The 17,653-nt window shown below is 39.9% G+C and overlaps 1 protein-coding gene across 4 annotated transcripts in view; it reads left to right on the forward strand.

Annotated features, from left to right (window-relative positions):
- Positions 1 to 17,653, forward strand: part of SEMA3D (semaphorin 3D) — a 146,235-nt gene that overhangs the window by 63,019 nt on the left and 65,563 nt on the right. For all 4 annotated transcript variants that reach the window (XM_054830619.1, XM_054830606.1, XM_054830614.1 and 1 more), the window contains exons 3-4: positions 2,343 to 2,503; positions 16,428 to 16,490. In XM_054830619.1, the coding sequence (XP_054686594.1) occupies positions 2,343 to 2,503; positions 16,428 to 16,490 (224 nt within the window). The remainder of the gene's footprint in view (positions 1 to 2,342; positions 2,504 to 16,427; positions 16,491 to 17,653) is intronic.

Here is a 17,653-nt window from a genome sequence, read left to right on the forward strand (position 1 = left end):
CTGGCCCTGATTTTCGTCATGATCAGGAAGAGTAAAGAACTTGTTCTGTAAGTCTGACCTCTCTAGAAGGAAGGATACATTGTTCATCCAGTGTCAGGGAGGTGGAAATACCCTTAATTTTACATTCAGTTAAACACAAGGTTTACCTTTCTGTCCCAAGATTTCTGAATAGTTTAGTTTGGAAAGTTTGCTTGTGGAAGAACTGATTCACATGTTTATTTTTGTTGTCCCCAAATGAATGACTGCCCAGCAAGACTAATCTGTCGTTGTGCTTTTTTTGATATGTTGTTTATGTCCTCATCCAGGATTATGTCCGCAGAGTCTTCATTAAGCAAAAGGTTACAGACTTATTTTTCAGCCTTTTAGCTTTTTTACAGGAGAAGCATAGATTCTTTCATTAGTTTCATAGAGAAACATGTTTTTCTTAATTACCTTTTGAAAGAGATTGGAAGACACAAATCACAGTAAAACTTAAGTGTCAAATTTGTACTTTTAATAGGGAAAACTTGCTCTGCCGAGAGGGCCAGGATGCGGGAACAGCCACCCATTGCCACCTCTGTAAGGAAAGTAAAGCCCTCAGGACCTTAGAGGTGTTACTACTGGACGCTCCCCTTAATGTGGGTCTATATTGCCTTCCTTTCAGTACTATGCCCTAGGGATATACTTCTGCTAGGTGGTTGTCGATTCAGATCTCAATTCTCAATTGAAATGATAGTAACTGAAAATGTGATTGTAGCAATCCTCTATACTGCCACCAGAACGTAATGTTAGACAATGGACAAACTGAACCTTATATCAAACTTTCTATACACATTACAGTTGTTACCTCCTTCCAGTTCTTCTCAACTATATATATGGTTTAATGTCCAAGTGGAAATCAGTAAGCGTGGTGTCTGTACTAGGACCAATGATATTTGCGATCTTCATGAATGACAAAATGGGATTGCGTGCACTCTTACCACGTTTGTGGGTGGCACCAAGCAGAGTGGTGCCGTTGGGACGCCATCTCTCACCTAGTTGGACTAAGTCTTTGAAGGTCTTCTGACAGGCTGGAGAAGTAGACCATGCAAACTATATGAAGTCCCAGGCCAAGTGCGAGGTCCTGCACGTGGGTCAGGGCAATCCTTAATATCAAACCAAACAGAGTGATGAACAGATTGAGAGACACCCTGCAGACAAGTACTTGGGGATACTGGTGGATGAAAAATTGGATATGAGCCAGCAATGTGCACTTGCAACCCAGAAAGCCAACCATATCCTGGGCTGTATCAAAAAAAAAAAAAAATGTGGCCATCAGGTAGAAGAAGGTGATTGTCCCCTTCTCTCCTGTGAGACCCCACCTGGAGTACTACATCCAGCTCTGGGGTCCCCAGTACAAGAAACACATTGAGCTATTAGAGTGGGTCCAGAGGAGGGCCATGAAGATGATCAGAGGGCTGGAGCACCTCTCCTATGAAGAATGCCTGAGAGAGTTGGGGTTGTTCAGCCTGGAGAAGAGAAAGCTCTGGGGATGCTTTACTGTGGCCTTTCAATATAAAAAGAGGGCTTATAAGAAAAATGGAGAAAGACTTTTTACCAGGGCCTGTAGTGACAGGACAAGGAGCAATGGTTTTAAACTGAAAGAGGATCAACTTATTTTTGACAAAAGGAAGAAGTTCTTTACTGTGAGGGTGGTGAGGCACTGGAACAGGTTGCCCAGAGAAGCTGTGGATGCCCCATCCCTGGAAGTGTTCAAGGCCAGGTTCGATGGGGCTTTGGGCAACCTGGGCTAGTGGAGGGTGTCCCTGCCCATGGCAGGGGGGTTGGAATTAGATGATCTTCAAAGGTCCCTGGCAAGTGAAACCATTCTATGAGTCTCTGATACCTGCCACATCTAACCACCATTTCCTGCTCCTAAGTATTCTTTCTGGCATTGACCTTCTTTGCTGCTTTATATGTAAAGCACCAAATATGGTGAGATATTGATCCTTGATCACGTGTGTATCCGTGATGATATAAACATACATTAGTTTTCTCACAACAAAGGAAAGGTATAGCACATATTTTGCAAAGATGTCTTTTTTTGTTTCTAATTTCTGTTGAAGAATGTGATTCCTTTATGACATAGACATAATTTATTAAGAAAAATGTTTTGTGAAAGTAAATATTACCCAATTTGGAAGTAAAAAACCCCAAAGAAAACCAAGGTTAACAGGAATTGTATTATGACCCTGGAAAGACACGCTCTAAGACTGCAGTTATCTCACCGGCATACTCCATGCTGGTTGCATATATTTATAAAAGACACCAATGAGTCATATGTAAACATTTTGATTATAAAAATTTTCTTCATTTTCCCACAGACTTGCTGCTTTCAAACAGCTGCATCCCATTCCTGGGCTCAACAGAGGGGCTTGATTTTCGAACCCTGCTGCTAGATGAGGAGAGGGGTCGGCTGCTAATCGGGGCTAAAGACCACGTCTTCCTGCTCAACTTGGTTGATTTAAACAAAAATGTAAAAAAGGTCAGTTTATTTTCTGCAGAGCTCATCTCATAAGGTCAATTTTGTTCCTTTTTCTCTTTTTTCCCTTCTTTTTTTTCCCCCTCTTTTCTTCACTGTGTAACTGGCAGATTCATTGTGCAATGCTGTGTACCAGGATTTGATAATCTCACTTTACATAGTTATACAGATTATCTGTAATAAATTGAATTTCTCATGGTATGTGACCTCCTGTGAGACTGATGTCCTGCAAGAGGTCAGCTACCTGGAGGAGCCCTGCAGTGCATGAAAGTAATATCAAAATATCAGCAAAAAAGGCAAAAATGCGGTTGCCGATGTTTGCTTCTTAATTTCTCTGGTCACGGTCACCCTCCTCAAATAAAAGCATTTGAAAGAAGATAACTGAAGACAGATCTTTCCTTGCTTCCCGGCGCCACTGGGATTACATTGCTGGGATAGTAAACAGAGCAGAGGCAATTTGAATGGTTAAATTACAGTAAAAGTGTTAGTGGCAATTTTAATATTAACATTTGTATTAATATCTAGAATGACTAGTGATTGATACAAGAAGCTTCCACTGGGATCTGCTGTACTCCCTTGCCCATACCCTATGACAATGTGTTAACTCCAGATAATAAGATGGTAATTTAACCTTCAGTATTTCTAGCAGACGCAATGAATTGGAGCTTTTGTAAGCACATTTGACTACTACATGTAAAAAACAGATGCTTGCGCAGGAACACACATGAAAATGGCTTTCCTGCTTCTTCCATATATGCTACTTACTGAAGAAAATTTAAATTCTCAGCTGTGTTTGATATTTTCTTAAAGCTCCAGAAGGAGGTTTTAAATTACTAAGTTCTTCTGTCAGCTCTGAAGAGGTAACTGACCCTGAATTAATGCAACTGCAGCGCAGGGGCTTAGCAGGTGTAACAGGAGACTGTTTTGCCCCGCATGTTGGAGCGCAACACTTGCTGCTGTTATATAGAAGAAATGTAGTACCAGGCTGAATATCTTATTTCTTATTTTGACTTCTGCAATGCTCCATATGCCACTTTCTTTAAAACTCAGATTCTGAGCATTCCAGGAAATTTCTTCCCTAGGATGCTTTATCAAACACTTAACTCGCATCTTCCATCTCAGTGGTTTACTCAAAAGCCAGCGCCTCCTCGGGATATTGCATTGATAACAGCATTATTCGTATCGCGGATTTTCAGACTACAGATTGATTTCTGGCATAGGCTTTCTGTAGAAAACAAATTTTGTTTGTGTGAAAAGCAGATTTCTGTTTCTGTGGGATGCTGCTTACCTCCTGAGTGATGCTGAGTGCTGTCACCTCCCGTTATGTTCAGTGGGGCTTGATGAGTTCAGAGCTTTCTGGAGGCGGTTGCGCCCTGCCTGATCCGCCCCTCTGTCCAAGCTGGCAACGTTTTCCCTTTAGCCAAACCACCACTGATAATTATGGATGTTGTGCGTTCTAAGAAGAGCAGAACGCAGACTGAGCCAGGAGAATTAGCGTGCAATTAGAACGACATTGTAGAGCAAAGACTCGCTTTATATTGGAATGAAAATTTGCATTTGGTAAGCTGAGTAGAGAACGTATGCCTACCTATCTGTGGTAACCTGAAAGAAGGGGACAAAAATTCATAACCACTTGCATATCTGGACTAAAGCAATGCTTGTCTGTAGGTTCAAATACTTCTCAGTCTAACCATTCAGATCATCTTTAACTTCTCAGACAAAACACCGAGGCAAAGTATATTTAAGTAGCTAAAACTGACTGAGAAGCTCTGTGAAGCATCCCGCTGCGCTGATTTCCAAAATCTCCATGAGCATTCAGCAGCTTTATAAACTCACCCTCTTGGGTAAATGCCCAAGTAACACAAGACAATATCACAGAAGTGTTGCTTTTCGGTTCCTCTGTGCTGGGCGCATAGAGATGTGTCTGGGGAGGGGAGAGATGAGATGAAGGAAGCTGCGCCGGTGGTTGTGTATAAATCTCAGTCGCTGACGAGGTTTCAGCGCTAAAGGATACCCTCCAGTAGCAGTGAAGTGTCAGAAAGTAGTGTTTGCCGGCGCTGTGTTTAGACTGACCGTGGTTTGGGTTGGCGCTGGGCCAGGCGGCTCGCTTCCAGGCTTTCCCGGTGCGAGGAAACCACACACGTGTCGGGACGACAAGGGTCTGAAGTGTGTCCTTTGTACTCCTCTGGAGCAAGAGTCGTCTGGAAAAAAAGATGTATCTGCTTATACCCAGCCACTAAAACGAGAAGTAATAATTGATCAGAATATTAAGTTTCTGCCTGTAAGTGATGTGTTTATTAATGACTTTGAGGAAGGAGGGTTAAAAGACAGCGAGTTGAGGGAGGTAAGAGAGGTGTAAGAGCTTTGAAACTAGAATGCAAAATTGTGCGTAGTTTGGGATTATCTTTCTTTAAAACAAAACTGAACATGAACTGTAGAATGCTCTGTGCTGGGTAGATTCAGATTACTTCTTTAAAAAAAACCCTCTCAATTTCTGATATTTGTTGTATTAGGAACTACTGATAAACCAAAAAGCCAAATCAGGATCCCCAATAATTTGCTTCCAGAAAATTCTCATCTGTGGATATAATTACTTGACAAGATTATATTTTAGACTCTAATGCTCAATATTCAGATATTTCTGGAATAGTATTCAAAGAAACATCCAAAACATTGTATCCTTTTCCCTTCTTTATTGTATACATATATATAATTTAATAACTTCCTTTTTACAACCTAATTATTTACTTAAATTAGTTAATTTAACTTACATTATATTAAGTTATGGCTTTATTTCCTGGTATATTTTTCCTGATGAAATCAATCAATAGTTCTTCTGGAGTTCCAATTTCTTAAATCATTGTAGTTTTTATTCAATTTATTGTGTAATTGGTCGAAATCTTCCTTAGCTGGCAGCTTGAAAAAGTCCATCCAGTTTCCAATGCTTGCAAACCTCATTATAAAATGACAGTAGAATACCATAGTATAACAGAAAAGTCCTCCAGAATGAAAGGCAAATGGTTGCACTCCACAAATATCCAAAGCTTAGCAAAGGATAATCATCTTTCTGTAGCAAAGATATAATTTCTGTGAAGTTGTCCTGAACAGAAGCCTATAGCTCCTATTGCAGGAATAGCATTATCAAGTGCCATAGTCTTCTCTTGAAAGATCCTTAGTTGCCTGACAAATGTTGCAAGCTATTTATAAACTGGAGGATTTGTGGTTCCTTCCTATGAATAAAATAAAGATATTCCGCAAAAGAAAGCAGAAAAAAGCAGCAACCTACATTTATCAGGACATTGCAGATGCGGACAATAAATCTGAAGACAACTATGCCATAACCAGTAGAAATGCAGTGTCAAACAAACAAACATGTTTAATAGCATGAGAGGCTGGAAAGCTGGAGAAGAAATTCTATAGGAATCCTGAGCTCTGGGATCCTGCTGGAAAGATTACTTTGGTACATAGAATTTTCTTGTGAGTTTGCCTAAAGCCTTTGTTATTTTACTCCTTAAACTAAATAAATACTGAATACAAAATGTTGTCAGCTGGGTAAACACTTATGAAATAACTGCAAAGAAATGCTGCACCTTCCTGCAAGTCCTGTGCTCGCTAGCAGTGCAGGCGGGTTTATATGTCAGCGCTATTATCACTGTGTAATCCGCAGTGCGACCCGCCCATCTCTGCAGGAATAGGAATGCTATCGAGGGCTGACAAGCTTTTGAAAAGCTGCCAGCCGGCAGGAGCTGTCAGTGCTAGAAGACACAGCCACATGTGGGCCAAATAGATAAACATGTCAGATCCCCAACAGCAGCTTTGGAACAAGTTGTTTTCATCTGCCCCCGGTGTGTCTTGGCGCAGGGTCACAAATTATCATCACTTGGAGCATCCTTAGTTTGCAGTTGCTACTATTTTTTGGCATTACCAGGTGCAGCTGTCTTGTGACTTATCCTTTAATGCCCTCTTGTATTGATTTTTATCTGTATTTCACAGTAAAAAGTACATATGCATATGTATAGGTGTATCAGCTGGGTAAATGCTTATGAAATAGCTGCAAAGAAATTCTGCACCTTTCTCTAACTCCAGGGCTTACCAACAGTCCAAGTGGGGTTAAATGTCAGCACTATTGTCACTGGATGATATTTGCAGTGTGACCCACCCATTTCTGCAGGAAGGGGAACATATATACAAATGCATATATATATTTATGTTAAACAGCAGCCTCAAGATACAGGACCCAAATTTTACCTTCATTGTGGTGGGAAACCTGTCAGCCTATATAAGTGTTGTCTCAGTTAGAAATGAACCTGGTGGGAATTTAGCCATCATCGAAGGGAGTCTTTGGTTCTTGCCATCAAGCCAGAGCTTCAGGAATACGCACAGAGTCAGAGATGTTTATTGCACCCTTGAAACACAGTAACACCAAGACTGGTACTTCCTAACCAAATATGTGCTGCTTATTCTATATGTCAAAGAAATTTAGCTTTCTGCCTGTTAGCAAAATCTGTAGACTGTCTGAGGGTGAAGATTTCTTGCCCTGTCAGAAGAAAAAGGCTCACCAGGAGACATCGGTGAAGGCCAGTCACATGGAAACCACTGTAGATATCTAAAGTTCTGGAAGTGGCAGCATGAGGACTGGGAAAATCTAGAATAAACCCAGTGGAACTGGAGGAGCATGATCACGAATCCATCTGGGATCACGTTGCTTTGTTCTCAGTCTCTGTGGCTAGAAAAAGTGCTAAGAAATGAGGTGAGGCTGAGTTTTGACAGTGGCAGTGTTTGACCCTCCGCACATGGGGAATTAGTTCCCAAGTGTAAATGCATGCTGATGGCCCTGCTTTTCAAACAAGGGGAAACTTTTCTGGGTGTTGCTGTTCATAGGATACTCATTTCCACCTATTTCAGAGTATTTTCCTTCCTCCCAAAATTAATAGAAATAGAAAGCATCTTATCTGTCATTTACAATAAAATAAGACTGGATCTACTGGATATCCGTATAGTGCACAACGTCCTTGTGTCTAAATTGGAGAAACATGGATTCGACAGATGAAGCACTCAGTGGATAAGGAATTGGCTGGATGCTCGCACTCGAAGAGTTGCAGTCAATGGCTCAATATCCAAGTAGAGACCAGTGATGAGTGGTGTTCCTCAGGGGTCGGTACTGGGACCGGCACTGTTTAAAATCTTTGTCGGTGACATGGACAGTGGGATCGAGTGCACCCTCAGCAAGTTTGCCGACAACACCAAGCTGTGTGGTGTGGTCGACGCACTGGAGGGAAGGGATGCCATCCAGAGGGAACTGGACAGGCTGGAGAGGTGGGCCCGTGCAAACCGCGTGAAGTTCACCCAGGCCAAGTGCAAGGTCCTACGCATGGGTTGGGGCAATCCCAAACACCACTACAGAGTGGGCGGAGAATGGATTGAGAGCAGCCCTGAGGAGAAGGACTTGGGGGTGCTGGTAGATGAGAAGCTCAACATGAGCCATTGATGTGCACTTTAAGCCCAGAAAGCCAAGCGTATCCTGGGCTGCATCACAAGAAGCGTGACCAGCAGGTCAAGGGAGGGGATTCTGCCCTTCTACTCCGCTCTTGTGAGACCCTACCTGGAGTACTGTGTTCAGCAATGAGGCCCCCAACATGAGAAGGACATGGACCTGTTGGAGTGAGTCCAGAGGAGGCCACAAAGATTATCAGAGGGCTGGAGCACCTCTCCTATGAGGACAGGCTGAGAGAGTTGGGGTTGTTCAGCCTGGAGAAGAGAAGGCTCCAGGGAGATCTTAGAGCAGCCTTCCAGTGCTTGAAGGGGCCTGCAGGAAAGCTGGAGAGAGACTGTTTACAAGGTCATGGAGTGATAGGATGATGGGTAACGATTTTAAACTAAAAGAGGGTAGATTTAGATTAGATATTAGGAAGGCATTCTTCCCTGTGAGGGTGGTGAGTCACTGGCACAGGTTGCCCAGGAAGCTGTGGAGGCCCCCTCCCTGGAAGTGTTCAAGGCCAGGTTGGATGGGGCTTTGGGCAACCTGGTCTAGTGGAGGGCATCCCTGCCTGTGGCAGGGGGTTGGAACTAGATGATCTTTAAGGTCCCTTCCAACCCAAACCTTTCTATGATTCTATGATTTAGCGTCCTGTCCCCAAAGTTGGTCAGTGGTGGGCACTGAAGGAAGAGTGCAATAAGAAGCTATAATGGTGCTTCAGATTAGGGATGTTCAGAGACAGAGGTGATAACTTTATGCTTGCTAGCCCTTGGAAGACTCGTATTATTGAGCTATGTAACTCTTGTTTTGAACTTCTGAAAACCTTTTGGAGTCCATAGAATCATTTGATAGACTTAAATTTAGGCACCTGTGCAGACAAGGCGGAAGCTTTTAAACAGTGTTTACAGACACAAAATAACAGGCAGCGGCAAGACCTGAAGAAAGCAGTATGTAACCCGAATGACAGCAACCCTAGGTGGAAGAGAGTGTCTCTGTTATTTCCTTTTGCATTGTTGCCATAAATTATGTTTCCATAAACATCCGCTGTCATTTTTATATTTTACCCATATGTTTAGGTATAAAGAACCGCCAGTATCCTGCTCTCTGAAAACATTTGCTCATATTGGGCTTTGACTTTTTCAAAGGTAGGATTTGTCTTCAGCCTGCAGTGATAAACATGTCAGGAGCAATGCCATTTACCCTAAAAATCCTGGTGTACAGTTTCCTTTCAGGAGAAACAGACGGTAGTCAGAAGTCTGCAGTGGTTGCACTGTGGAAAATGAAGTGTGAAAGCACTGAAACCTTTCAAGATTTAATCCAGTGTAAATGAAATCAGCATCTGGTCCATTTCCTTTAAGCTTTCACATATGCTCATAATGTACACATGAAAACGCCTTTTTCAGAAAAACCTTTCAGTAGTGAAAGCACTGGCTACTTCTTAAGTTGTGTTGGAGGGTGGATCACAGTTTAAGAGGAGAACCATTGCATGTGGAGATCTTGCTTTTTCAGATGCAATAAAAAAAGCTCATTTGGTTCTAATAAGAGGTTTCACTCTGACCGCCACCTGCCACATTTATGCTACCAAAAATGTGTGACTGTGTCATCCAAATACACAACTGTTATTTCCCTCTGACTTCCAGTGCGTTTCACTCAGTGTGACAGCACCATGAAAATAAAGAATGCCATACACTGCCGCTGGCACTTCCCGCAGTGTTTTAAATCGCTCTGAATCGATCCTCATATCCTCTTCGCTCCCCCACCCCCATGCCATATCAAATTATATCTTTCAGAGATCTAATTTTCTGCTACTATGAAATAATTGGAGTTGGAAATTCTGGTCAAATGTCTCCCTGGATGTATCTTTCAAGTATGGGAATTAGCGTGTCAGATGTAGGAATACCTGTTGGAAGAAGGAAGGTCTGTGGAAGATATAAAAGACGTTTAAGAATAAATTCCCTCCTTTTAGGGATCTCTAAGTAATTCTGAGATAAAACTGTGGAAAAGCAAGCTATGTGAAAAATCTAACTCTAAAGACAGTCTGGTTAGGTTTCAAATACAGGGAGAAATTCAGATAAGGAACTTAGATGTATTAACTTCCTTTCTTTGCTGATGACTTTAAAATATTGAATTCCAGAGTACAGAAAGTACAGTGGGAGCCAGTTACAGTAACTGCTTAGGGTAACCTTCCTCTTAGGATTTGTGTATGAGAACAATCTGTCCAGTTCCCCAAGTTGAGGACTTTCCATACCACACACATGAATGTAACAGATGTGAGGTATTTAGAGAGCAACTGGTATTCAAGCATGCTATGCTAAAATCAGCTCATTTCCTCATTAATTACAATATTCTTTGCTTTCAGCAAAATAATACTAAAAAAAGCATGCAATTCTTTCCAGTGTTTGTTAGGAAATTCAATAAATTTCTAGTGCTTGCAGTAAATTTCAGTAAAGTGACCCGGGGTCAGTATACAGAAGTGACAAATGTCCTAGTTCTCAGGAAGCAATCCATGGACACCCCCTCTTATAGTATTGGGCTGTGATATTTATGATATTGTCTTATGCAGTAGTGTGACAGTCTTATCATTGGATCACTGTCATATTCATTCTCAGTGCCCCTTGATCTTACTGTTTTCTTTGCTTTTCATTTTTCAGCTACGAATTACTAAGTTCTTCAGCAAGAAAAAAAAAAAAAGTCACATTACTGTCATTTAACTGGTGGGAAAATTGAGACCTGACTGTCACGTGTAGTAAGGCAATGGCAAAACCGGGATTAGACTGACTCTTGGTTTACTTTGGCGTTTTTGGATCATGTTGCCCTTTTTACTGTACGCGCTTTATGGTCACATTGGGCTAACTTGTGAATTTTTTTTTTTTTTTTTTTTTTTTTTTACACAGAGATGAGTTTCTCATGGAGGGGAGTTTCTCAGGGGGAGTATACTGCATATGCCAGCGTGACAATGGGTTTACAGCTCAATCAGGCTTTGTTCTTTGGAAGCTGCAGTTGGGGCTGTCGTATGGGGAATTCAATCATACCAATGAGCTTAGGCTTCTGAGTTATGGTCTACATGATTCATAAAGCTTTAATGAGACATTTTGATGCCCAGGAAGCTGTAATTTTATTGCATGCCTTTCCTCAAGCGTCAATATAACGAATATCTAGTACATAGAATAAAACAAGGGAAGAAAGCAGACTTTCTCTTGCTGCATCAAGTAGCTATTTAAAATCAGTCTATTTTTCCTCTAAGTGCTTCTACCACCTCTTATTCCTTTGAAACAGGAAGGAAGCAATCCCTTTCTTCACAGGACTCAAACTGAGTGAGAGTGTCACGAGACGTGCTGATCAGCTGGCGTCCTTCACTCCAGATACAGACACATCCTGCTGGTGCTATATGTACCACTAATAAAACACTTTGGGGTTTCTCGTACCAGAGGCTGTACTGATAGAGGAGTGCTGAAGCACGTGTGCAGCATCAAGCACGTGAGAGGCTCCAGCGAAACCCCCAGGGCTGCTGAAAGCCGTCGATCTCAATGAGACACTCAAGTGCTTGCTGCTGGCATGAGCGTGACTATCTTGGGGACACGGAGCTGGAAGGAGTCACGTTGGTCAATTGGTCTCACTCCCTGCTATCACCAGCAACTAGCTCATGTAGCAGTTATTCCTTTCGTAACCTGGTCCAAACCTGCAGTAAGGGACCTTGAGGGATACTTCATGCAACTTCTTTAGCAAAGTTGTTGCTATAGACCAGAACCTTATTACTCTGATGTTTAAGATTTATTTTTGTTAAAATCTACAATCTCTATTTATTTATGGTCACATTATTTCCTCTGGCTATTTATAATTCTGGTCTTCAGAGCCCTTTGATGCTTCCTGCAGAATACTACCAGTCTTCATTTGTATTAGTGACACTTCCCAGCTCTGTGTCATCTGCACGTGTTGGTGCAGAGTGCTGGGGTTTTGCCAAGGCTGCCGAAGGGTGTATGAAATGGGGTGAGCTCTGACACTATTTCTTGAGGAGCTGCATGAGTAACTTTCTACCGCAAGTTCTTTACTTATCAGACTATTTTTTCTTTTAATAACGCCTGTCTTTCCCAGCTGAGCTAATCAATTTCCATGCGGCAACTTAATAAATACTTAACTGGACCCTGACGAAGAGGCATTAATGTAGTATGCAATTCAGCTATGTTATTAAAGTACAATATTAGAGTGGAATAGCAGCTCTTTACCAAAGTTATTTTGTCTTTCGTGGCACACTCCATTTTCATTGGAAACTTAAGTTTTTCCCTCCCTAAGTAAAAATTTGTTTCGAAGCCTTACAAACAGATGAAATAAGACCAATAGGCTTGTAATTTCCTTAGATATCTTGTGTTACTCCTCTTCTGTATTGTAATACTATATAGTATTTCCCACTCTTTTGGTAAAGTCCTGCATCATCCCAGATTTAGTAACTTCATTAGAAATGACTCTTGGAAAAGCTGGACTTCTGTACAATGGTTGCTTTGGAATACGACTTCACTGTTATTTTTGAGGCACCACTTCTCCTAAGGATTTATAGTCTAAGTGTTAGCCTAGGGACAAAATTGGATAGAGAAAGATAGATACAGAGAGATGAGGAAAATACTAGCTTGTAACCAGTATTGTTAATTCATGACAGATGGCAACTGAAATGAAACTCTTAGAAATTAGTCCAGCTATTATTTATATATACATATAATGGCATATATAGCATCCACATATCAATTTAGGTATGTAAATAATCTTTTTTTTTTTTCAAAATTCACTATTCCCTTTTCATTTTTTTCTTATAGTAAAAAGGCATGTTTGGAGGAAGAAAAAATGTTACTTTTAGAAATTACTCTACTCCTGATCTGAAAAGGACCTTTGTGTTTTTTAATGTTTTGTTTTAATCAGAAATCAATTTCCAGCTACCCTTTCAAGTGATACCTTACCTGTCCTACACTTATGTACTACTTAATTTTGTACTCCTGGGAGGTTTTCTTTCACTCTGCTAGCAGAGAACTTATTAACTTGCACTTATTAGGAGTTTTTAATTTATTTCCTGTTACTAAATTTAAGAAAATATGTATAGAATTATTTAAAAGTAATGGTAAGTTTTGTTTGTTTTTTTTTAAATTGAGCTATAGAAGATAAAATCAGGAAATCATGACAGCATTTGACCTTTGAAATTTTGATACAGATATTTTGCAAGTAAAATAAACTGAAGATTAAGAGAAAAAATAATCCTATTTAAGTATATAGTTCATTTATTTCAACTAGCTACATTCTTGCCTTAAATTCAGTAACCCCACCTAGCTATTCTAAGATTTCTCCAGATATTTCAGATACAGATGCAACCATAAAATATATTTTATACATAATTTGTGCTGTTTGTAACATGGAATGATTATCATTTTACATGTCAGTGGTGTTGTCACCATTATTATGTATTGGGTTTTTGGGGTTTTTTTTTGTTTGTTTGTTTGTTTTTTCTTTCTTTGAGGTTTTACTCTTTGAGGAATTCAGGAAAAAGACTTTGTTAAATAAGATGTTACCATTGTGAATTCACCATGTGAACTGAAAAAAATTATGCAACAAAATGACCAATTTCAAAGCATCAAACCATCTACAAGCTCAAAGATTTTAAATAAAACAGAAACTACTGGAACAGCTAGCCTAACTTTTTGCATACTATGAAACTAAGTAACTTGTCTGAATAAAATATAATACTAAGACTTAATTTCACCCCCTACAGAAAAGCCAACATAGATGCATGTAAATAAGCTTATGCATGTAAAAATTCGGTGAGACTGTTTCTCATGTGTAAAGTTACTTGTGTGTCAGTGTTTGAGGTAACCAGACCTGTGGTACTGTTACACAGCATGGGACCTTGTAAAAAATTAAGTTTATGCTTTCTTGCTCAGCACATTGGCTCATTATTTATTATGCAATTTTCTTGACCTATTACAATTTAGAACTGACAGTTTCTGGGAACCTCTCATTTCTCTTATGGAAAGCAAATAAATATCACTTTAACTCCCTCCATATATAATTGTAAATTGATTTTAAAGTTGGATCACTTAGCTTCACTTTTCATTGTCTAATGTGGCCTTGTAAAATGCTAAATACTGAGGCTGTTGAGTAGCCAGAAAGTAAAACAATTGATTTTTCTATAACTGACTGCGGTCAATTATCATAGAAAAGGGGACGTGTATATCTCAGCCTGACTGGTCCAGCTTGTATGACAAATGCTGTTTCCCATGAAGGAACCTGTACAACAGTTGCACGTAGAGTCAAGTCCATTAACACGTGTGATGTTTTCAAGCAGATGTCTTTGAATGCAACTGGGCCTCCCAACAGAGGAACATCTTGTCTACCTAATTGGATGCTTAAGCTTTGGCCAAAAATATCCCAAACCCCTCACAGACCTCTAGCCTTCTCTGTTATTGATACAGGCATCTTGGGCAGAAATGGGCATAAAGTTTCTATACAAGAGAGCTGAAGATCAGATCTCAGCTTAAGTGTCCTTGACCAAATGTATTTGGAGATCCATGATCTTATATTTCTCCAGCTGTTCCTTTTCATCAACTTTTCTTCATCAGCACCTCTTAAGCCCCAGGCTCTCCATCTCCATAACCAGCAGCACTCAGGCTAGACCAGTGCTACAAGAGAGACCCATCCCACTCTGCCCAGGCCGAGACCAGATGAGTTCACTGGTGCTACCTTCAGCTCTTCCCGATGGCTTTGCAATGTTCCCGATACTTTCCTCTGTAGTTTCTGGCATTGTGTACTGTGCAATCCAGACACACTGGCATGGCTGATTTCAGACTGCGTTTTCGTACCTGGATGCTATCATGACGTCATTCTGAGAAAATGCTCTGGGAAAGTAAACGTGTGTTCCAGTGCTGAGATGTTGTTATACTGCCTTATCTCTGACTTTAAGTAAATATTGCTGTAAAGGGTTAAGGTTTAAATAACTTAAAATACATTATCTTTACTAAGAGCTTCTAATCAGAAAGGTAACTGTAAATTAACTTGAGAGGAAATTAATTTCCTTCAGAAAAGCCAATACATCTATTTTCACTGGGAAGAGAGGAGGAAGAAGTGAAATAAAAAGACGGTTTCTAGATTGAGAGGAAGGCTGGCTGTAGATTTTGGACCGTGATAAAGCTATTTGACATAGGGCACTCCCTCCTTAACAGTGTGGGACTAAGCCTGTGTATGTGGCAAGCCACATCCTACAAGGTGCCAACAGCTGGGTGAGGGAAAGGGAATATTACAGCAGTTAACTCTTGCATGTTGCTGAGTTGTGCATCCTTCCTTGATGATGATTTTTTTTAATGCATATTATAATATTTCTTTATTCCTATATATTTCACTATTTAAGATTTTATAAAGTGTGATTTGGGAGTCAACACTACTCTAAAGCATCTGTGACTACTACCTGTTTCTGGGACTTGAGGCAATTTCCTCACCAATATTTACTCACAAATGAGTATGATTTGTTGTCATTGTTATCATTAGTCATGAGAAATATCTATAGTTTTGTCTTGTTAAAATAAGAAGGAAAAAAAGATCCATGTTTAGCGTGGTGATTCTGGAAGACTTTGTATTTAGCTTCTATTTTTAATTTAATAGACTCAAACATATATTCAATAATATCCAATTTTGACTGTTTAATTGAAATCAATGAGCCAGAACCTGAGCTGTCGTTTGTTGATATGTCTTCACTAACATAATTGAGGTTATAGTAACTGATAGTAATTTGTCAACTGGCTCCATCTACAACAGAACCCAGTTTACAGAATTCTGTAGTGCGGATGAAAGACGAAAGAGAAACAGTAATAATATAAGTGAGCAATGATCTAATGTACCTGACTCTCCTCTAAATGTCTATGTTATTTTCTCAGTAAACTCCGTGTGGATAGGTGACATTTTTAAACCGTGCGCCATTGCTTTCTGTCGAACATACTTTTTGTTATACAGATTTCCCATAAGCTACCTTTAGATTTTGAATAAAACTTCTTTTCATTTGAAAATTGGCAGCAACAGCTAAGGGTTTTTTTTTATAGCAGCTTTGCCAAATTCACTGGACCAAATTCATCACAATTGTAATTCGCCTTGTTTTGCAGTCAGTTTAGTTTCAAGACGATTTGGCTCATCATATCTTTGAGAAAAACATACAATTCATAATGGTGACAAGGTGTGCTAGCCAGGTCAAATAAGTACTTTTTAAAAGTACGTATAGCCAATAAAGAGCAGAGGTTTTGATTTAAAACCTCTTTGCTTTTTGTAATGGAACCCTATATTCAAAGTTATGTTCATTTCAATTTACATGCAAATTCCTTCAACATGCATAAATCCATTTTAGCTGTCCATTCAAGGAAATAATTAAACTACAGTCGCAGGACAATTTATAATAATCATAATCTTTGTCTTATTTTGACTATGTTACAGATTTATTGGCCTGCAGCAAAAGAAAAGGTAGAATTATGCAAATTAGCTGGGAAAGATGCCCATGTAAGTATGGAATATATTTTATTATTGTTGAGAATATTTTATATCTGTGTGTTTGTTTCTAAATGCACAAAACGGGTTAGTAAGCTGTTGTTACACTTTTTTCCTGAGCTAATGAACTAAGTGTATTTTCTTCATTTAAAAAAAATGTTGCACTTCTAATGTTTTTCTTTAAATATTAATTCTTTAAGAAAAATATTCAGTATTGCAAGCAGCAATCATGCTAAGCCATCCACGTATGTAATAAATGTAGTTGAGAGATGAATGGACTCTCCTCTGAAATGTATCCCTGGCAACACTCCCCTGAAATCCTTTCTTTCCCGTCAAATTGCTTCTTTTTTCTTGGGAATATCCTGAATTTAACTTCATTATGATTCATTAATGAAACAGAGTAGCAGAGCAGAGTACAAATTAACTTAATTTGCAGACAGCTGCAGTTAAGGTTAAAACAAAATCTCAGACTCATTAGCTTTTCCCTGGAACCACAGATCCTTAGGAAGTCTCTTTAGGAAGTGTATTTAAAGTGCATTCATATATACAATAAAACTTTCATATCTCTTTTGCATAGCACAGATTACATCATGTGTCTAGAGCCCACTATAAATGTAAACATTTCCCGGCTGTATAATAAAATTTCTTCCTTTTCTCTCCACAAATCTTGCGGTTTCTATCCAGCTTGTCTGTTACCAAGGTGGAACTCCAGCTCAAAACACTCTCGCAGCTCTCTGCCTGAGGAATTTCAACTTTTTATCCTAACTTATTGCTAACCTTATCTTTACAGCAGACAAAAACTAAACAACACCTCTGCTGAGCACTGGGAAAATTCTGATACTGGTCTATATGGAGGGGTTGTGCTAATCTATTTCTGCACTAAGACAAAAGGAAAGGGACCAGAGACGGGAATAATTGTTTTGAACGTGCAGCTTGCCTCTCCCTTAGGTGTAGGGTGGTAGCTTGAACGTATGAATACCTCTTGTGTATTCCCTCCTTCGTACCTTGCTATATGTACATGTATTTAATTTGGGGGAAGGTTGCAGCAAGCCTTTCCTACCACCCCATGTAGCAGCACCCTTGCAGCGTGCAGCAGCTGCCCGTGCCACTTACCAGTAAGGACCAAGCCCAGCTAGAGCCAGGACTGACCCGAGCATCCCCTAGGACTCAGAAAT

The sequence above is a fragment of the Grus americana genome, chromosome 1 (genome assembly GCF_028858705.1).
Source record: "Grus americana isolate bGruAme1 chromosome 1, bGruAme1.mat, whole genome shotgun sequence".
NCBI lineage: Eukaryota > Metazoa > Chordata > Aves > Gruiformes > Gruidae > Grus > Grus americana.